The sequence below is a fragment of the Hydra viridissima genome, unplaced genomic scaffold (genome assembly GCF_058129835.1).
Source record: "Hydra viridissima isolate aposymbiotic clone 2 unplaced genomic scaffold, HvirCarnegie_v1 scaffold_2, whole genome shotgun sequence".
Taxonomy (NCBI): domain Eukaryota; kingdom Metazoa; phylum Cnidaria; class Hydrozoa; order Anthoathecata; family Hydridae; genus Hydra; species Hydra viridissima.
In genome coordinates this window covers 6377986-6401053 of record NW_028324301.1, presented here as the reverse complement: position 1 = coordinate 6401053, position 23068 = coordinate 6377986, and the positions used below count along the sequence as shown (strand labels likewise).

The 23068-nt window shown below is 27.7% G+C and overlaps 1 protein-coding gene across 13 annotated transcripts; it reads left to right on the top strand.

Moving 5' to 3' along the window:
• Nucleotides 1-1131: 1131 nt before the first annotated feature.
• LOC145189010 (armadillo repeat-containing protein 3-like) lies at nucleotides 1132-22234 on the top strand. 13 transcript variants are annotated; one of them, XM_090077140.1, is made up of 26 exons: nucleotides 1181-1252; nucleotides 1334-1464; nucleotides 2717-2817; nucleotides 3679-3796; nucleotides 3921-4046; nucleotides 6371-6439; nucleotides 6771-6821; nucleotides 6974-7062; nucleotides 7508-7580; nucleotides 7855-7944; nucleotides 8049-8116; nucleotides 8581-8652; nucleotides 8740-8823; nucleotides 8920-8950; nucleotides 9169-9236; nucleotides 10517-10601; nucleotides 10735-10953; nucleotides 11127-11193; nucleotides 11505-11577; nucleotides 11700-11836; nucleotides 12660-12825; nucleotides 13894-14000; nucleotides 14409-14564; nucleotides 14638-14800; nucleotides 14894-14986; nucleotides 21988-22234. In XM_090077140.1, the coding sequence occupies exons 3-26, from the start codon at nucleotides 2773-2775 to the stop codon at nucleotides 22096-22098; spliced, it is 2361 nt and encodes a 786-aa protein (XP_089933266.1). In that variant the 5' UTR covers nucleotides 1181-1252; nucleotides 1334-1464; nucleotides 2717-2772; the 3' UTR covers nucleotides 22099-22234. The 13 variants fall into 13 exon arrangements, 8 of the variants coding, with proteins under 8 accessions (XP_089933269.1, XP_089933265.1, XP_089933273.1 ...); XR_016449436.1 differs by lacking the exon at nucleotides 1334-1464 and having other exon boundaries at nucleotides 1132-1252; nucleotides 10735-10793; XR_016449432.1 differs by lacking the exon at nucleotides 1334-1464 and having other exon boundaries at nucleotides 1132-1252; nucleotides 11710-11836.
• The last annotated feature ends 834 nt before the right edge of the window (nucleotides 22235-23068 follow it).

Genomic DNA, 23068 nt, shown 5'->3' with positions numbered 1-23068 from the left:
AGAAGACCGCGTTTGACAACACTTAATGATGATCGCCTTTTAATCAGGTTGGCGAAGAAAAATAGAACCATGCCGTCACATGAATTAAGAAGGGTATGGAAGCTTTCAAATGGACGTCAAGCATTGGCATCACTTGTGCGTAGGAAACTATTAGCTAACAATACGTTATGGAAAAAAGCTGTTCTAAAACCGCGACCTACCAAACAACATATAAAAAAGCGAAAAGAATTTTGCCACAGCGTCAAAGAATGGACTAAACATAAATGGAGGACAGTAATATTCAGTGATGAGATGAATATCGAGGTTGATAACCGAAAAAACCGAATTATGCTTCGCAGGCAGTCTTCAAAAAAGTACAATCTTGATTGTATCGTTCAAAGAACAAAACAAGGTAGCGGGTCGGTTGGAATATGGTGCTGCATGACATATAATGGTCTCGGTATGTTTAAATTATTTGATGGTCGACCCAACTCTATTTATTACGTCGATATTTTAAATAACAATTTGTTACCGTCAATTGATGCTTGAGCAAAGCGTTCCGTTCATTTTCAAGCAAGACCATGCACATTTGTTCCCTTCATTTTCAAGCAAGACCATGCAAAATTGTCTCTGAATGGTTCGAAAGCAAAAATATTGAGCGTCTAACTTGGCCACCAAATAGCCCAGATCTAAATTTTATTGAAAATCTTTGGAGTTGGCTTAATAAAGAGATTGCCAAGAAAGCGGCAAGGAGCCTTGAGGAGTTACGCAATATTTTACCAGCAATACTTAGAAATGCTCCCAAACATATTTTAGAGAATTTAATAGATTCAATGCCAAATCATATAAATGAGTGCTTAAAAATTCATGGTAGAATTATACGGTATTAGGTAAAAATTACCATTTTTTGTTCTGTGGTTCTTAACTTTTTCACAATTTTTTTTTAAATAAAAATTACCTATAAAACTTGAAATACATTTTTTTTATTTGTTTAAAAGTTTTTATCATTATTATTTTTTTTAATTTTGTTTGTCTATTTTCTAAAATTTATTATTATTATTTTTTTACCAGAAAAATATATTCGGTTAAATAAAAATTTAAAAATAAAAATAAATTGTGATTTGTTTTTTTGGTGGTTTTTAAATTTTTCACAATACTGTAGAACTTCGCGCATAGATTTTGTGCCAGAAAATTTGATGTCGAATTCGACTAGAACAGCTTTTCCGTTTCATACGATAATTGTTGTCATAGTTATATCGATTACCCAAACAAGGTTTTTTTTTTTAAATTTTAAAGTGCAACTTTTTATATTTTATACCAAATTTATGATGGTGAAATTTTTTTGGATATACAGCTTTCTTCTGGCAGAAATACATACAAAAAGGTTTCAAAAAAAAAAAAAAAAAGAAAAAGAAAAAGAAGATATCGTTAGAGATAGTGCCAATCCTTCGCTTAAGACCAACATTGAAGTGACAACAAATTAAAGCATGCGTCTTTGTCCTATCTCCTTGAAATTTACCATTGTTCAAAAATGTTCCATTTACAGAAATATCGTACCTTTTTAACAATAATTGATAACATCAGGCTATCAAATATTTAAAAATTAACCGACTAGTTTTTTGCACATTTCTACTTGAACTTTTAGTCACTCACATGTTTCGTAGGTTCTTAAAAAGTTATAGATTCTCTTCTAACGTTTTGTAATATTATCTCGTTTTTGAAAAAAAAAAAAGACTGTTATGTTCTTATTGCGAAATCCATATGTTCAAGTAACTCAAATTTTATCTATCAGAGCAAATAATTTATTACTAAAAGCATCTTTCTTCAAAAATTGTTATAACAATACTCAGATTATTCAGAATGGATTTGGTAATTAATAAGAAAGCTCTAACATTCTGTAGTACTAGCAAGGCTAGTATTGTAGAATGTTTAGACTTACTTTTGTATTCTATTTAAAGTTGTAAAAACTCAAAGTGATTTGGAATTGTTTAGAAATTACTGTCAAATTTTTTCTTTTACAAGGTGCAGTATTTATATTTACCCATTACTCGAATATATTTTATTATCAAATAGTTAAGTATGCATAAAAAATATTGTTATCCAATAAAGTGTTTTTAATGATGCACTTTCAATAAGATAAAATTTTTGTTTAATTCAAATCTAATTAAGGGTGTTAAAAAAAAAAAGATTAAATGTCTGCCAAAAACCATTTATCAATCTATGTAAAAGGTTTTAAGAGATACCATCAACTTTTATGGATTCCAATTTTAGAAAGAAAGTGTTCAGTTTATACCCTAAAGAGACATCCAATAGTGTACTAACAAATCTTAAAAGAACTTGAAGTTTCTGATGCAACAAAAGGAGGCCACTTTCAGTTGTAAAATGTTTTTAGTTAGTATATCAATATTTGTTAACGTTTTCTAAAATGTTTTATGTGTTAGAAATGTTTTATAAAAAGTGATAATGGTTAAATGTATATGCTGCGCCCTCTATATAGTTAAGTAAAATGCTTTAGAAAGAATATTGTCAAGAATATTTTGGGGATTTTAATAATAATCTAAGTAATGACTAAGTACAATCATTTAGTTTCCTTTTGTAATATTGTCAACCAAACCATGTTTATTGGTCAAACTAAATTTTCACCATAATTGAAAGTCTGGACAAGCTATAAATAATTTTTACCTTTAATAAATATAGTTTTTATATATCTTAAATTTTAAACTTTGTTTACTTTTAGCTTTACTTTACACTGGTCTAAAATCAGTTTATGCATTGATATAATATTTATAAGAAATGGTTAAGAAAAAAGCTAAAGAAGAATTGCCACCAATTGATGAGGTTTTTGTTATTTTATTTTGTTAATTTTGGTTTATGTTAAATTTTATGTTAGCATGAATGTAAAATGAATATCAAAACAATTAAAACAAATTTTTTAAATAACAAGTGAATGATAAAAGATTTTTTGTATATTTCTCACTAATTTTTGTGTTATCAAAGATCGCTTTGTTTTTAATTTTATATTACAGTTGCATAAATATTTTTACTTTGAAATGTTCTTGATCATATAAATTCATATGTACATGATATTAAAATTTTAAAATGCATTTAGTGCTTCCCAAAAAAAACTGCATTAAGGTTTTTTGCCTATGTTTTTCTTAATGTTAAATAAGAAGTAATATAATAATTGTTATGGCATAATTAAATAGGTAAAGGATTAATTTATTTTGATAAACCAAAACAGCAAAATTACTATTTAACATAACATGCATCTTTTTAATTTCAGAACTCTTTTCTAAACTTTTAATATTCTAGTTCTGTGCTAAGACCTTGAAATAGGTTTAATTGGATTTAACTCTGGTGAGGAAACAAGCCAGAACATTAACTTTCCTTTTTTCTCTCTCTCAGGGCCATACTTTTCATTTAGAAATTACATTCTTGGACCAAACCATTCTTTCTTATTTCTTAGATCATCTTAATCTTTTGAGTTCTAGCTATTATCAGTGTTCTAGTTACTGAATATACACCAATACAAAATGTTTTTTCTTATAACTAAAGAAAATGTTTTTGTAAAAACTACTAGTTATCTGCATTGAAAAGAAATGTTTTTCCTTTAATGAAGAAAAAAAAAATCATGTCATACTTTTATGATATTGAGATTTAAAATATCTATTTGTTTGTCTGTGTATTTATTTATTTCAGTTTGATCCAATTAGTTTGGTAACAAAAAAGATTCAGACTGCTGTTTTGATGTTACAGTCTCGCGAAGAAAATGTACTTAATGTAGTGTGTGATACGCTTTATAAGTTTACGGAAAAATGTATGTTTGCTGTTTAATTAAAATTTTATATATTGTATAAAAATAAGATAAAATTGGAATTTATTAATTTTACTGTTATTTTCAATATTTCTGTATAGAATTTGAATTTATTTTTTAATATCAGCTATTGAAAATAAAATGCAACTTTTATCACTGGGAGCAGTTGATCATATTGTGAAGCTTTTGAATCATGAAAATAAAACAGTGAAGAAAAATGCAGTGATGTGTATTAGTTCAATATCAACTGAAGGTAAATAAAAAGTTACTCAAATTTGAACTATTTTAGTATAGTAAAGAAAGGTTCAGTGATGCATTGGTGTAGTAGCCTATGAAGATATGAGCAAAATTTTAAATTGATATTAACTTTAACTAATTTAAAGTATGTAACTTAAAACATTTTAAAAGATCTGGGGGGGGGGGGGTACTTCTTAGAATCACATTTAAAGTAACAGTAGGGTTAATATAACGACATTAAACAAAAACTTGTTTGTATAAGAGTATTAAACAAATCACTAAAAAAAAGGCTCTCTGAAAGGGAAATGAGGTCATATTGTATATTTTGAGATAAAATTGTATTTAAAAAATTCGATAAAAATTGATAATTCTCTGTTAATTCCTAAAGTTTGAAAATAGTAGTTATTATATTATATATATTAGTACTCAAAACTGTATATATATATGTGTGTGTGTGTATTTAGCAAACTTGTTAATGTAAATTTCTTAATGTGAAATTAATAGTTAAAGTAATCTAAGCTTAACCATATAGTTACTGTTGGATTACCTTCTTTACCTACCTAATTTTCAACATTAAACTTAATGTTGACCAAATTTTTTTAAAATATTAAAATTGTGAACAGATTTCTTGTGACAAAGTGTATTTCTCTCAACTAAGTTAAAAAAAAAAAACTACATGTTTTTATTATTGGGAATAAATTGGAATTAGTTATAAGTTGTTACATAGGAGTACAAGTGTGAATTTGTTGAAAAGACCTTGTCTATGTTCAGAAAACATCTGATTTTAAGCTAGATTTGGTAAAATTAGGTGTTTAATTCCAATACTGCTTTTGTCAGGATTTCAATAGATGACAGAGGTTTTTAAAATTAAAACTAAAGTTAAAATTTCTTTCTGGCGCTGAATATATTTTGTATCTTGATCTGAATCCACACTATAACAAAGGATTAGGTAACTGAAATTTATTACAATCAAATAATGAGAAGTGGTCCACCAAGATCTTCTAAGCCTTTTGGGATATCTTTCTAACCGTATTTTACATATTTGAAAATTAAGTATTTATATTATAATGCTGTTTTATTTTAACTAATTAAGTTTCAAAGATGTTTTTAAACTATTTATTAGTTAAAACCAAACTATTTATCTTAATTTTAATATTAGATAATTGCTTAAACTTAATGTTTAAAAAAAGAACTTGATTAAGAGTAATGAAAGTGCTAAAAACATGAAAAATTAAATTTTACTGTTGTATAAAAATATTCATTGAGTCTTGATTGCTTAGGAGCTATAGAGTAAGGTACATTTGAGGTTCAGTTTAAATGCTGGTCTTGGCAAGTTGCATTTTAGTTGAAATTTTATTGGGAACTATTTAGCAAACTTTTCCCAAAAAGCTGATTCAAGTAAAGTTGGGTCAATTCAAGTAAAGTTGGGTTGGTGGTAAGCAGCTGAAGCACAAAATTACATACATTCATGTGTTATTCCCTTTGTCACCCAAGATTTGTAAAATAAGCATACCAAAGATTCAGTATTCTTATAATTGAATTTTACTAAAGTGCTGTTGAAAGTTGTATTTACAATGTGAGGAAATGCCAGCCATATCTGTTATGTTATGTTTAGACAGCCTTTTTCAGTTTCATCATGTCAATTTGATCAAACTTTTATTTATCTATAAACTCCCATTTACATTTCAGTTAACCAACTAGCTCAATCTCTGGTCCTTTTGATGCTAAAAAATTCAAAAACCGCAGCTCTATAGATTTCATGTATATGTTTAAGAGAAAGGCAAGGAAATTCAGTTGAGCTTCCAGACATCTATTGTAGAAATTAGTTTTTCAAAAATTCAGTGTTGGGTCAGCGATTACTGTTTTGATCCCATCCTCTTTTTCCACCTCATCGTTTTTGTGGTTCATAAAATCTTGTTTCTTATTGCAATTAGAATTAAACAGATTAAATTTAATTAACAATTTATGCTTATGTTACATAGCAATAAATAAACATACCTTTGTAATTTTTTAAGTTTTAAAAACCTAAAGCATAAGCACATCTAACAAAGCTATCACTCATTTAAAAATGCTATATGTATTTGTGTGTGTGTGTGTGTGTGTGTGTGTGTGTGTGTGTGTGTGTGTGTGTGTGTGTGTGTGTGTGTGTGTGTGTGTGTGTGTGTGTGTGTGTGTACACACACACACATGTATGTATGTATGTATGTATGTATGTATGTATGTATGTATGTATGTATGTATGTATGTATGTATGTATGTATGTATGTATTTATGTATGTATGTATGTATATTTGTATCATTTTGTTTTTGTTTTTTCCAATGACTTTTTTTGTTTATTAGTATCAATACGCCTGGCATTGCAAAAATGTGGATGTGTAGAAAGTCTACTTAAACTTCTTCTTCCTGAAGGTATATATTACGATAACATTTTAGTACATCACAGTAACATTTTAGTACATCACAGCAACATTTTAGTACATCACAATAACATTTTAATAAAATAAAACATTGCAAGTTTAGTTTTTATTTAAACCTTAACCTTATTTTAAACCTCCCAAGAAAAAAAATTTTTTTAAATTTTTTTTCTTAGGAGGTTTAAGACTCCTTCATTAGTGCAACAGGTGGAATATTGTTAGTAAAATTAGTGGACTAATTGAAATTTTCACTTTCATTTTTTCTTCACCTCTGTGAATATGTCAATGATGACAAAAATTTAATTGCTGTAATAAATCCCTTTTAGTGGAAGTAATTTGTCATGAGTTTTCCACGCTGTCTTTATCATTCTTTGCAGGTATTTGTAGTTTAATTTTCTTGAAACTTCATAGATATTTTTATTTTATTTTCAACATAGTAATTTATTTAATTAATATTGAAGGGATTTGCTTAAACCACATTTTTACCATGAAATTTATTGCTTTTTTTTATTTTTTTATTTTTATTTAGAAGATTATGTTAGTAAAGTTGAGATTTTTGAAAAAAATGGATTTCCTCTGGTGATAGCTCTTCTCCAGTCACCTGACTGTGATGTTCAGGTGTTACTATAATATCATCTACAACTTTTTTTAAATTTCCTCTTTACACATAATACAAGTAACACAAAAAAAATAGAATAAAAGAAATAAGCTTGGATGTTTAATATTGTTGCATGTTAATTTGTTTCAGTTTAAAATCTTTTACTTACTTACATACACTGGTGTATAATTTGAGACTTTATGACCTTTTGATTGAGTTACACCAAGTCCAATTTATATGTTATATAAGTAGACTCTATGTTTAAGTCGACTTGCTGAATTAGTCAATATGTTGTTTAAGTCATGGTCACTTTTTGAAAATTGCATGAAAAGACCACTTTTTATACTTTTAAGGCAAATAAAATTTAGTGTTTGATGACTTCAGTAGCCTTTGATTTTAATCATTTTTAAACACCTGACAGTTGATTTAAAACATACATAAATGTTTTTGTTTTTAAAATGCTAGAGAAATGCAGTTCGTATTGTTGGACTCATGTTAGATGATTTCAGAAATAGATCAATGTTGAAACAACTAAATGGTTTGGTTGTTATTTAAATGGATTTTTTTTTTTTTTTTTTTTTTTTTTGGAAGCAATTTATTTTTTGTATGTCAACTGGCAAATATGTTTTTTTTAACTTTGAGAGCAAATACTTTAAATTTACAAATTTTAAATGTTTTCTTTGTTTAAGTAAAAAATTAGCTACATTATAAATTTTCTCTTTATCATTTTGTGCTTTTTTTTTTAATACAAAAAAAAAACCATACTTTTACTTTGTGTAGCAATCAGAAAATTTTTAAATTAAAACTTGTAGGTGTGATGCCCCTGCTTAATCTGCTTAATTCAGAATATCCTGTTATTCAACACCTTGCTCTGGATGCCTTACTTAAGTGCTCAAATGATGGTGAAATATTTTAAGTTTCTTATGTTTTTTAGCAAATTCTCACTAAAGATAAAAACTTTGATAAAATTTATGATTTTAAAATGTAATGATTTTTTATTTTTTAGTTGAATTTCAGAAAGTTTTATGCAAAAATGATGGTCTTTCAAAACTTGTGCAAATATTAGAAGATCAAGTAAAAATTAAAAATTCCATTAACATTTTTTTTATTGATTTTATGTATCAGATTCTCTAGTCTATTACATAAATTTTGATAAAATTAAAAACCATAAAACAAAGCCATCAAGACAGATTTATAGAGAATTTAATGATAAATCTTTTTAAAAAAAATTTACTGTTCTAGCTAAAAAAATAACAAAGTTATAATAAAAACTCTACCTTTGGCTTTTATCTTGGGCCACCCATTACTATATAATCACAATCATACTATATAATCACATTATAGGAATAGTTATTAAAAAATTTCATTCATTTTTAGTCAAAAGTCAAAATGTTATGGCGAAAAAACTTGAAAGATTTAGCTGTTTATAAACTTTTGCATGCTACTGTAGATAATGTATTTCTTGCAGACAAGTATGAAAATGTAGTTTTTGTGAAATTCTTTTCTTAAAATTGTTAATTTGCAAACTTGTTTTTTAGTCTATGATTGACTTACATTTATCATGCCTAAAATGTTTGGCATTCGCTCTTGAAGATATTGAAAGTTTAAAGGTGTATTTGTTCACTAGAAGTCTTAAATTTTTTTTTTGTTCAAGTTGTAGCATTCTATTAATATAAAAAAAAGGTTTTTTTTTCCAGATGATTCAAAATAATGGTCTTTTGGCGAAAGTTTTAACATTTATTACCAAGTCAATAAATAATCCAGAGATGCAGCAATATGGAGTAATTTTTCAGTTATTTTCAAATCTTTAAAATATAACAAAATCATAAATAGTGAATTTTTTCAAATATAATTTGGTTTGTTTTATTTCCTTTTAGGCCTCTGTAATAGCAGCTGCTGCAAAAATAGGTTTGCAGTTTATTATTTGTTTTCTCTTTTTTTTTTTATTGTTTAAGTTGGTGTGTATTGTATTTATAAATGCTAAAATGAATAGATTTCATTGTTGTATAGTATCTAGTCATTAAAATTCTTTACACATGTTTTACTTTTAAAGAGGTTTGATCATTGAAATGAAGGTTTTACTTATGGGGAGATTTGCTCTTTGAATTGAATCTTTTATTTTAAAGATGAAAACAGAAGAATGTTCAATGCACAAGAGTTAGAGAAAACTCTTATTTCATTGCTTGCAAGTGAGGTATATTCTTTTTTAATGTTAAATTTATTCATTGAAGTATAATAAGTTATATGAATATCACAAGTTATATATGAGCAATATTTTATGAATAACATATAATAAGTGCTTAATGGGTGTTGCAAAAAAAGTGAAATCTTTTTATGTTTTATGTATCTTACTCAGTTTTTGTACTACCAATTGAGTTTTTTTAAAAAGATTCTTTTTTTTTTTTCATTCACCTGGTTGACCGCACATAAAAAAACAAAGTTCATAGTGAAAGCCTGTTTAAGTTTGAAGAAAAAGTGTCCCTCAGAATGTTTGCTGAGAGAATTCAACTTCAAAGGTTTCTATTAATTGAATACGAAAAGGTGATGTACATTGTCAGGCATACAAGAAAAGGACAGAGCTGCAACTTGCCAAGGTCAAAAGGCCAAAAGAATGAAGTTTGCAAACTGATTGCAAAACAATTTTCTAAAAAAAAGAAGCATTACAGATTTTGTTTTCTGATGAGAAGATGTATGGCATTAATAGCCTGGAGTATAAATTGTGAAGAAGCCACTGGAAAAGATGGCATGAAGCAAAAACAAAAATTTATCCGATAAAGTTATGGTGTGGTTAAGTTTGTTTGTAAGGAATAATACTAATGGTCAACTTGGACAAAGGAACAATCAACCACAAAGGTTTCATTGAACAAGTTTTGTCATAAGTTCAATGATATGGTAACCAAGTGTTTGTTGATAATTGCATATTTCAGCAAGATGGCACGACAGCTTACAACTATCACCTTTCCTAAAATGGTGTATAGACAATTTTTCAGCTGTGATCAACAAAAATTATACTCTACTAAACTCTTTAGACCTTAACCCATAGGACGACTCTGTTTGAGGCAAATTAATTCACCAAATAAACTGTGATAAAGTACAATTAAAGGAAACATTAATTGACAAATTGAAGCTTGCAGTGAAACAATTCAATTTGGAAAAAGTGTTAGAAAGTTGTGAGTTTGGATAAATAGATTATTTTGTGTCTAAAAATAACAGTAACTATTTGAATTAATGAAGGTCAAGTTTCTTGTAGAAAAAGAAAAGACAAATCTTTATTTTTAAAAATGTAGACTGATGTCATTAAATTGAGTGAGATCATGGAAAAACAAAAACGCATCATTCTTTTTGCAATAACGTTATATAAAGATCATTTGTAAAAAATGTATTTTACCAGAATCTCACAAGGAATAATTTAAAAAGACAAACTTAGTTAACCAATTTCAGCAGATTTTTTAACTAAGTTTTTTTGCTTTATAGAATCTGCAAACTGCTGTTGCTTCAGCTAATGCATTAGCAGTCATGGCAGAAAACCTTTTATGCCGAGATACAATTGGAAAGTTAGGTAAATTTAACTTCTTTTTTTTTTAAAAAAAAATATTCTGTTGAATAAGTTTTACTTGTGCAGCAATGCATTTGTAAAACTTTGAGTTTTTTTTTTAATTCTATTTTGAAATTTATCTTTAACTATATTCCAGGTGGTATTTCCTTGACTATTCAGCTTCTAAAGAATGAAAAAAAAGAAGCAAGAGAAACTGCAAGTTTATTACTTGCTAATTTAACCAATTGTAATGTAAACAATTGTGCTATTATCATGGAGAATAAGATAACTGATACTCTCATACAATATCTTTCCCTTGAGAATTCAGTTGTTCAATCAAACATAGCTATTTGTTTATCAAATTTTGCCAGTAATCGTAAGTTACATTAGAATAATAGGAAAGATATTTACTTTTTTTTTTTTTTTTGCAAAGATTTATAGGAGAAGAATGTTATAGCTATGAGTCTTTTATAATATCTGTTATTCTAGATAACTTACAGAAAGTTTTTTGTTAATAAGTATTCATATCATTGATGAAATACTTTTTAGAGAATTGGCGACAAGACATTGAGCAACATGGAGTTATCTATGGGCTGTGTGAAGCTATCAAGTCAAGGTTTTATTTTTATTTTTTAGAAACTTTTAAAAACTTTGTACAAACTCTTTTTTTTTTTGTTTGTTTGTTTTCTTATTCTTCTTCTTATTATTATTGTTGTTGTAGTTGTTGTTGTTGTTGTTGTTGTTGTTGTTGTTGTTGTTGTTGTTGTTGTTATTATTATTATTATTATTATTATTATTATTATTATTATTGTTATTATTATTATTGTTATTATTATTATTATTATTGTTATTATTATTATTGTTATTATTATTATTGTTATTATCATTATTATTATTGTTAATAATGTTATTATTATTACTAATTAGTGATAGCAATGTGCAAAAAAATGGCTGTCAAGCTTTATCATTTTACCTAAGTGATGTAGAGTCTCGACAAAAAGTAAGTTTTAATATTTAAAAACTATTATTCATGCTACGATAAAAAATTGTGCATAATGTTTTTTGTAGTTTATATTTTATTTGTTTTGGTTGGTATTTCATTTTTAATGAGGAGCATCTAAGTTACTTACAGGAAATGGTATTTCAAGAGTAGTTGATCTGCTCAGATCTAACAATCAGGCAGTATGCCGAAATGCTTTTTGGGTGATAGTTATGTGTGTGGTAGAGAAAGAACTTGTTGAAGCAATTGTTGCATGTGGGTAGGTCAGGTTTTTAGACCATGTTTGTAACTTTGGAACCTAATATCAATATAGCATTCTTAAAAAAAAGTATTTTTGAGGATTGGCACTACACACCCACTGGTGTTCATAACAAGTAGTTTTAAAATCCTGAATTAATGTCTGAAAATAGTAACAGCGAAAAAACTCTTTTAGGTTTTTAATTATTTTTGAGAAGGCTTTTTCTGTGAACAAACAACAAAACTCTTTATTTAAGTTTTAGGGCCACTGAGAAAGATCCAAAAAGGGACTTTTGCACCAAGACTGTATGAGGCAAGTACTAAAATGAATTATTGAGAGCATAAAATGTCATCAAATTGTGACAATAAATTAGATTAAATTAATTTTTCATTCTTAAAACAAAAATATTAAAATTATGTTGTGCTTACACAGAAAAAAGAATTTCAAAATTGTGGAGAAAACTTTTCTTAGAAAATCTTTATTAGATTTTTTAGTATTGACACTATTTTTTTACTATATTTTTTAGTCTGATGAGTATTTTTTGGCTATATTTTTTAGTATTGATGAGGATTTTTTGACTATATTTTTTAGTATTGATAAGTATTTTGTGTGAAATAAGTTTTTTTTCCCCAGAAAACAAGTTTTCTCAAAAAAAAAAAAAAAAATCTCAATATTACTCTAAGATTTCAAAATTTCTTGTTATAAACACCTATTGTTGTGAAGTAGTATCCCTCAAAAAGATGTTTCATTGCAGTCAATTATCTTTCTTGAGTGTTTCCTTAGAATGACTCTTTTTCTCTTAAATAAAATGTAGATAACACTTAAAGTCTGTTGTTTTTTTCAGTGGATTAAAACTGATACAGGAAATGAGTTTATCATCAAAAGCAAACCCATTGGTACAAGTTGCTCTGGATAGATTAATGGATAACCACTTAACCATGAAGTATGCAATATTTGGTGTTCTGACCTTTGAGAACTTGATTAAAGATATATTCTTTGATGCTGGGAAGGTGAAAATTGTGCATTTATTTAAAAGCAATTGATCTTTTGTTTTTCTTGGCTTGCTCATGTCTTTTCATAAAAAATAGTTTTTCTTGTGTAGGCTTTTGAAAATTTTCAATTGTATTTTTTTCTGAAACAGCTATTTAAAAAATGTGAAACCTCCTTTTTATAAATTTTGTAAATTCAGAATTTTTTCAAATTTGTAGAACTTATATGAAAAAAATTTAATGATCATAACAATGTGGCTATTAAGTTTTCCTTTTTTTTTTTATCACATTTATTACAGCCATTATTTAAAATAAAAAAATCTTTAAACCAACATTTAAACTGTAAATTGTCAAAGAACACAATCAAGAGTCCAAAGGAATTTTGCTTGATCCAATTGTTAAAGAACTTTTAAGAGTTTCTCAGTGTTACCTCCAACCATCAATTTTAATTACAACTGAGAAAAGAATGTTGGTAAAGATCTTTTTTTTTCTTTTGGAAATTTAAGTTTTTAAATTTCCAAAAGAAAAAAAAAAACAGTTTAGCACAATATACTTTTGTTAGTCAGCTGCAATTTTAGGATATAAAATTTCATAAATAAGATTTCCTCCAGGATATAAAGATTTCAAACTGATTATGAGATGTGTTAGTTTTAACTAGTCATTTTTCTAATTATTCCAGTGAGATGGTAATATTACAATTTGAAGTTTAGCCTTGAAAATTTACCACAAGGTGTTGACATGTAGGAACTGTAGCCATGTCTTTAACAAATTATCTTTAAAGTTTGATATTTTAAGGTTATGTTAAGTTAAGAGTTAGATATTTGGTGCAAGATAACATTTTGGAACTAAATTATCATAAGTTATCGCAAGTTGGCAGTCTTCAATGTAGATCTACAACTTATTGTTTTTTTTTTTTTTTTTTCTACATTTTGTGGAATGTATGATGGCTGCTATAATTAACTTCCGTGTTTTTAAATGTTGTAAAATGCAGTAATAAAAAAAGTAATCCAGTTAAAAACAACAAGCAGTATTGATAAAGTTAAAAAATGTGGTGTCTACTAAAAAGTGAATTTGATAAACTTTTTCAAGGTATCTCCAGAAGCACATTTCGAATCAATTGAGGTTCTCAGCAGACACCCAATAAATCATCGACGACCAATACTTTTGGTAAATCCTGCATCATTCTTCAAGAAAAGGTTGTTTTTTTTTGTTTTTTTTTTATTGATGTCAAAAGTTATTAACAAAAATACTTTTTCTTTTCTTTTACTTAAACATTTTTTGTAGATGTCAGCATTTTTTTTGTAGATGTCAGTATTTTCCACATACATTTACTCAAAAACTTGCTTTGATTTTTTTTTATAAGTCTTTTCATAGTTTTGAGATCTTAAAAACTGTTTTTTTTTTTAAATAAGGATACCCAGTATGTAAAAAAACCCAGTATATAGCTTATAAGTAGTTACTAGGAATAATTTTCTTTAACTTAAAGAGAAAAATTTTTGTAACTTACTACTTTTTTAAGTAGTTAAAAAACAAAACAGTACATTACCTGTCAACATACTAAAATTTCCTTGTACAAAATTCAGGTATTTTTTATTTTATCTAAGTGACTCTGCTAATGGTATGGAAAATCAAGACAATATTTGCAAGAAAGATTCATGGTCGGCGCCCACAGATGATGCATTGAGTTCATACATTGAAGAGTTGCAAACCCTCATTTTAAGTACAGATAGCACAAAAGAGCAGATTGTGAAGCTGGCGAGGTTAAATTAAATTCCTTCAATAAACTTTTGTATAATTATAATCAGATTTTAACTTATTTAAAATATATTCTAGTTTTGTCTGTCAGAAAATGGGTGGTTCTGTGACTAAAACAGAGTTTGGCAGCTTTTCTTTTGAGTTACATATTAGTGAACTGAAAAAAGAACTTCAATCTAATGTGATACCAATTGGAATGGTTAAACGAGGCATTTATTACCACCGTGCTCTTTTGTTCAAAGTAATTTTCTTTTTTTTTCTTTCACTCTCTCTCTCTCTTTACTCTATTTCTTTGTTGTTTTTTATTATTTATAGACAAAAATGTTGTTTTTAGGTTCTAGCAGATCATTTATCATTGATATGCTCATTGATTCGTGGTAGTTATGGTATAGCATGGAACGAAGTTTTGCTGTCTGATATAAATGAGGTCAGCTGTTTTTTATATTTGGCATTGTTAATATACAAAAAAATGAAAACAAATTTTAAAATGAAACTGTATTATAAAAAAGGGATTAGATAAAAAAGTGCAAGGTTTTTTGAATTGTTCTTTTAAACAATTCAAACAATCTTTACTATAATAGCTATGTTTGTTTGATATGTTATTACGCCTGGTTTCTTTTGCAACATAAGTTATTCTTAAAAAAAAGTCTGTAGTAAACAATTTACAAAATGTTCTTTGGAATAATTTAAAAAATTCTGATTCTTTAAGGACAAACGTCTTAGTTAATGTTCAGAACATGATTTCTCAAGTTTTAGAAAATAAGAAACCTAATGTATCATCGGAAAGCTAAAACTTTCCAGTTTTTAAAACATTTGATGCTTCTTTTTTACATATTTGTAATTTTAGATAAATGATAGGTCGATTAGGGGAATAAAAGCACAGACTAGTTTTAACCTTAAGTCTGTTGGTTACTTTTAATGTACCTTGAGCTCTTGGCATCACATTTGTGAGAGTAATAAAAAATATAAATGTAATAAATATATTTACAAATAGCTATTCAATTTTTATACAACAAAATTAATCTTACGATTTAACATTTTTATGTAAACGTTGTTATTCACGTATATATTTATCATTAATATTTTGTTGAGCTACCCTTAGCAACACATAATCCCAACATTCTATTGTTCATCGAATTTACTAAATTCTGGGTGACTTCAGGTTTTATGTTGTCCAGGGCTTCTGAAAATCCCCTTTTGAGGTCATCTTTACTTTAGAAGGGTTTTCGGATGGCTTGGTTGATGGAAAATAAAATTGTTCAATCAAGTCTGTTCATCTTTCTTTTCTTTTAACAATTTTTAATGTTTTAGATCATTTTTCTCTTAGAAGGTGTATCTCTTTTTCCTAGTTCTAATTTTCTTGCTGAATCTTGGAAATTTTTTTGCAAGATCCCAAGATCTACTTCCTTTGTCAAGATTCTATGGATACGCTCGAAGTTATCGATCCCTGACTATAACTGCATCACTCCCGTGTTTTACCGCAGGGTTTATATTTTTTAATTTCAGAACTTCACCTTTCTTTCTCCATATTCGCTTACGGCTATCAGATCCGAAGATATTGAATGAATTAACTCATCAGATCATAGGACACTTCTTATGCAAGCTTTAGCCTCTTTTTCTTATTCTTGATGTAAGGGTTCTTGACAGAGTAAAAACTCTGTCGTTCTTTTTTAGTATTCTTGTAATTGCAGACGTACTGGCTGGTATTCCAATTTCATTTTCAATTTTTGTTTGGACTTTTTTTACCTTTAACGATAGATCTATCTTTTTTTTCTTTAAAATGTGTCTTTCTTTACAATAATTGAAAATTCTCTTGTAACCTTGTTCTGGAAGATGCTCCAATTTTCCTGTTTTTGTACACTTTGCACTGCTAAGCTTGTATTTTGTTGCATTTTTTCCACTTTTTGTTGCCTTTTGAGTGTTGGATGATCAAATAAATAATCGGTAATGGCACATGTTTAACTGTCCTTTCCATCCGATATCTAAAAACTTTTGACATATGAATGATGTAGGTTACTTAATATTTGAATATGCATTATAAATACTCACCTAATTTTCTGAATGTTTTCTGAAAATTTGAATGTATGATTAGTTTTGAGTGATGAGTTAAGTGATTTTATTCGAAATCCCGCGCTAAAATTTTGTTATAAAACAAATTCGGCACTCCACAATTTGCTCATACAAGTACTCTATAAAATGACGGTTTTTAAATTTTGAATTTTTTTTTTTTTTTTTTTTTTTTTTTTTTTTTTTTTTTTTTGGGAACAAATTTAGGTGCTATCTTTAACGATTCAATTCAATTTTATTCAGAAATCATTGATTTACGTAGAGCTTCGAGAATGCTTTTTTGCTCTTGACTCAGGACCTCCAACTATCTAAGGCCGGGTCTGACATGAGAGATAGCTAGAATCTCACAATCATAACTTCTAATGCATTAGAAAATTCTTGGGGTATTGATTTTACATTAAGCTATAAAAGAAAATGTTACTAAGCGTTTGTTTGATATGCTTCGCGTTGATGAAAAAACAAGATTCTAAAGAATCTTTCAGAACATCAATTTTTTTTTACAACGGTGACGTTTTTTTTTTTTACAACAATGTTTTACAACTTAAAAACTTTATCTTTACGAAATATCATTCAGAAGTATTTATCATTATACAAATTGAGTCTTCGTAGCACTACGATCTTCGTGAAAACGTAAAAATATTCAAACTTTGAAGATATCTTCGTCATTTAACAAACTATGAAAATATATTCGTGATTTTTTTTTTTTTTTTTTTAAATCGCAAATTTTTAATTACGTACACCTTTGATTTTAAAACAACGACAAAGTTGTTAACAATTTTAGTAGCGATTTTAATTTTTCGTGAAAAACGAGAACGTTAACGTATAGGGGAACCTGTTGTACCTTTGACCACGTTGTACCTTTAGTCACTCTGTCATATTGGCCGACTATTATCATTTTGCAAAAAATTGAAGTGCCGTTTGAAATATTAGTCCATGACGACTCTTTTTACCTTAAAATATCATGGTTGGGGAAGATTGTGTTGATCCACAAGAAATTATTAGTTTTAGCTCTTAAAAAGTAAATATTTATGTTTATCTTATTTTAATAACAAAACTGTCATAAATAGTTGTTTGGCTAATGTATGATATTACTTACATTAAACAACATCTTTTTTTTATTATGGAAAAGTTTAAATAATTATTTCTAACCCTAAATGGGGTTTGAGATGATAATTGTTGAAGAAACCCATCTCGTGTACCTTTGACCAGCGTAGGACGTTGTACCTTTGACTGGTTTGTACTGCGCTTTAATTTTTTGCGAACTTAAAGAGGACACTTTTATGAAATTTTTCATCAAATTTATCAGACACCTGTGCTCTTGCATGTAAAAATCAGCGAAAAGCGTACTATTACTTTCTTGCTGGTATTTTGAAAGTTTTAAATATAATATAAGTGATAAAATAATATTACCAAATTACATTTTTATATATTTCTATATCTTATGCATTGTTTTAATTAATTTATTGATAAATAAGAGTAAATTTTACACTTGACACACAATCCATTATTGGAATGTATATTTTTATGTACTTATAATGCTTGATAATCAGTTTTAATAATTAAGTTAGTTGGCAGCTGTAGCAGCTTGATAATTAAGTTGATTATATAGTTGTACTTGATTTCTGTACAGCAATAAGGAAGTAAGAACAAATAAATATATAATCATTTCTGTTAATATGTTTTAATCTTAAAATGCCAAGGAGTAAGGTTGGTGTTTTTCGTAAGAAGATTTGCGAGAAGGATATGTTTGATGCAGTGAATTTTGTTCTTCAACAAAAAATGAGTCTAAGTAAAGCAGCAAGACATTGCAACATTAAAAAATCAACTTTGATATATCAGTTAAAGCAGTTTAAAAAATCTGGAAGAACCCAGTATTCGTATTCACATAAGAAACCAAAAAAAGTATTCTCAACAAAAGAAGAATTAATTTTGGTAAAATACTTGGCAGATGCTGCAAATATGCATTATGGGCTTACATTAAAGCAAATCAGATTCTTTGCATATGAGTATGCTTTAGCAAACCATAAAAAAATTGAAACTTCATGGATAAAGAATAAATGTGCTGGTGAACAATGGCTACAAGATTTTCGGAAAAGATATAATGATAAGTTATCCCTACGTAAACCGCAGCCAACAAGTCTTGGTAGATCTTCTGCATTCAATAAAGAAACTGTAAGAATTGTGTTTAAAAATTATAGAAATGTTTTAGAACGTTATCATTTTGAGCCATCAAACATTTGGAATTGCGATGAAACAGGAATTACCACAGTTCATGTACCACCAAAAATCCTAGCCCCAAAGGGCAAAAAGCAAATAGGAAGTATGACTAGTGCAGAACGAGGCAATAATGTAACAATGATTGCAGCCATTAATGCTACTGGAAGTAGCATTCCACCATTACTTGTATTTCCGCGTGCAAAATTTAAGGACTACATGTTGAATGGTGCTCCTCCTGGAAGTGTAGGAGCAGCTAATAAGTCTGGATGGTCAAATGAAGTCATTTTTCTGCAATTTCTTGAGCATTTTATTAGTAATGTACGACCTTTGGTAGAAAAACCAGTTCTTTTATTAATGGATAACCATGAAAGTCATGTTAACATTTCTATTATTGAATTAGCTAAAAGATCGGGCATAATTTTAATGACATTTCATCCTCACACAACCCACAAAATGCAACCCCTTGATCGTGGTGTTTTTGGTCCATTTAAAATATTTTATAATAATGCCATGAATAATTGGATGATATTACCAGGAAATGCTGGTAAACCAGTTACAATTTATGATATATCTTACCTTGTTGGTCAAGCTTATCCTCATGCTTTTGTACCGAATAATATTGTTAACAGTTTTAAATGTACTGGGTTTTTTCCCTTTAATGAAAATATTTTTACTGATATTGACTTCTTAGCTGCAACTGTTACTGATAGGCCAATAGTGGATACTGAAACTTGCATTTCTAATGATAGCAATGAGGTTGAAACCACTCCTGGCAATTTACCATCAACATTGGAAATTGTTTCACCTGAAATAATACGACCTCACCCAAAAGCCAAATTAAGAAAGGCAGCTATTTCAAAAAGGCGTAAGGGAAAATCACGCATTTTAACTGATACACCTGAAATGAAAGTTATTTTACATTCAAAATCTAATAATGAACAATGTCAAAAACCTTTTTCAAGACAAATAAAATCCTTGGCAAAACAGATTATTTTTAATCAACATTCTGACACAAGTTTAAATAATGAAAGTTTTGATGAAATTGATTTTGGAATAAATATACTTGACAATGAATCAGAAAATAGTGAAATTGTTTCAGGAAGTTTCTTACTTGTCAAGTTAAGTGAAAAGAAATACTCTAGACATTATGTGGCAGAAGTTATTGAAGTTGTTGGTTTAGTTTACAAAGTTAAGTATCTTAAGAAATCAGGAGACAATAAATTTATACGAGAAGATGACAATATTTATGATGTAGAACTTGAAGATATTATAATGAAAGTTCCATCACCAAGTGTTGGTCATGGATCATCTAGACGCCAGTATCTTATGTTTGATGTTGATCTGACATCTTTTACTGTACAGTAATGTTTTTTAATATAATATATTTTAATTTCATATTTTTCATTGTCTGCATTAAAAGATTTCCTCTAAAAAGCATTATGGTCAAATCTAAATGAATCTGACAACTAAAAATAGTTTTGGTTGGGTTTTAAGAGGTTTCTAAGTTAAAAACCTATTTAGGGGATATTAATCTACTTAGGGCCAGATTTTTTGTATGATCATATCATACAAATTACTTCCTATTGATATCGACATAATTACTTAAAATATAAAACTCCGCCAAGTAAAAGGGTTTTGAAATCGGTAAACTTAGGTACAATGAGTTCATTTCTAATTGTACCTAGGCCACCAGCTAGTATAGCAAGTTATAGAAATATATTTTTGCTCTTAAATTATCTAAAAGATAGTAACAACTTAATTAAAAACATTTTGTACAATTCAATCACATTTGAAGTTTCCAATCTTAACCCTAACCGTCCCATGTAAATAGCATCCAACTGAAAAAAATGTGACTAAATCGAAATAGTACTGATAATTGATGTCATTTTCTTTTATTTACTACAAAAAAACAAAAAAGCAAAATCATAAGGATTATGACCGTAGATGTTACTTTAAAACACGGCCCTAAGTACAAGGACAATGAATGGCCCTTTGTACAAGACTAGATACAAAACAAAATCTATCAAAAAATCCAAACTAAGGGAGACTTATGTAATGCTGCAGTTAGTAGTTATTTTTCAAAGCAAAATTAATAAATTGAATTACAACAAAACGTTTTACTTGAAATTGTAATATAAAAGTGACAAGAAACAAAATTTTACTTTAGACCATCAAAAAATGTTTTTTGGTTATAACTTGCTGCGGCTATGTCTTTAATTTCTTACAAAATGGTTTTATATAAGCTTTTATTGACATGTGGTTGGCTAGAAATTTCTTTATAACATATAGCAAAGCTGTAATATGTCATGATTACTTATTAAAAGTCCAAATAATTCATGAGAACTTATTAATAACATTACGGTCAAAGGAACAACACACCTCGGTCAAAGGTACAACGTACATGTTGTACCATTGACTATTTGAGTACTTTTTTAAAAACGCTCAAAAATGATACTTATTGGTTGAATGAGAAAAAAGTCAAAAGTATAATTTTTGCGCAAAATATAAGAGAATAACATAAACTTTGAATGGTATAAATTGTTTCAACCGTCGAGCAAAAAAACGCCCGGAAACAAAAAGTGGTCAGAGGTACAACAGGTTCCCCTATACGTAAGTATTTGCTTTTTGCATCAATCCATTTTATCATTAAAATGATTTATCAGAGCCAAAGAATTCATTAATTGAACAGTTAAAGATGTAAAAAAATGTATATTTTTTGCGTAAAAAAAACGGAAAAATACAGCAAAGAAAACTGAAGTATAGTCTGTGAAGTTTTTATCGCTGACTTTATATATATATATATATATATATATATATATATATATATATATATATATATATATATATATATATATATATATATATATATATATATATATATATATATATATATATATATATATATATATATATATATATATATATAATTTTATATATATATATTTAACTTGAGATGAATAAACATGAAGATAAGCTTTCGGGCATGTGCTTACCACGTGGGTAAAAAAAAAAGAAAAAGCAAAACGAGCTTGTTGATAACAATTTAAATTTTTGTGAAAAGCAAAAAAAAAAACGATTACAGCGTCTTAGTAAATAAAATGCGGCGGACTTGATGGTTTTAATAAAAAGATTTTTTACTTGTAGAATGGCGAAGTGGAACTCCCTCCACGCGTTTACGTCGTGGACTTAATGCACGAACCAGGACGATTAATGACACGAGGGTCCTCTGAAGCTGTAACTTACCAAAGAATGTGAGTTTGGAAATGTGCGGACGTTCTGAAAACAATTGCAAATGTTTTTTATTTTAACGTATGAACTGTTTCTTTGTCTATTTACCAGTCCTTTGTGAACGCTTCCTTTGTTATAATAGAATTAATGCTTAGATTCGTAACAATTGTTTTTATTACTACCTGGTTAATCATTCCCAAAATCGTTGTTTTATTTTTTTTTTGTTATTTGTGCTTCGAATACAAATGAAATAAAAAAAAAATGCTTAAGCATTCGGACGGAATTGTTTTTTTTTTGTTTTTGTATTCCGTAGATTTCCCTATTTCCGAACAGTCCCTAATTACGAACAGCTTTAGTTCAACTATTGTTACATCTTTTATTTTTGTGGGATTTTTAAAAGGAAAACTGATTAATAAATTAGAAGACTAGGGTAATGAGAATATGAAAAAATATATATTGGTACCATTAAATTTATTTAATGCAAGTAAAACACTTTTTAAAACCCTAAAAGCCAACAATATAAAATCGACTTAAAAAAAAAAGACAATTTAAATTGCCTGAAAAACAGTATTTTTCTGCATAATTTAAACGTTTCCCAAATTCCGAACTGATTTTAGAATGCACCTTTTTTTGCAAAAGTTAGCGTTTTTACGCGCAAGTAATTAACAACAATATTTAAACAATAGTATTTTAACGACATTAACTAAACGACAAAACATTTTTTGGGATTTGATACGTACGTTCGGAATTAGGAACACGTGCTCCTATTTCCAAACGAAAACTTTACTTTTTAAATTAAAAAATTAACAATATTTTTATAAAAAACATACTTGTTGCTTAATATGCTCGATTCATTTTAGGTTCCAGTTTTATTTAATCAAAAAAATTAATATGAATTTCAAAAAGCAAGCGGGGTTATTCAACTTTAAGTACGATTTTGTTTGGAATTAGGGAAATCTACGGTATTGAGAAGTTTTTCAATTAAAAAAAAAAAAAG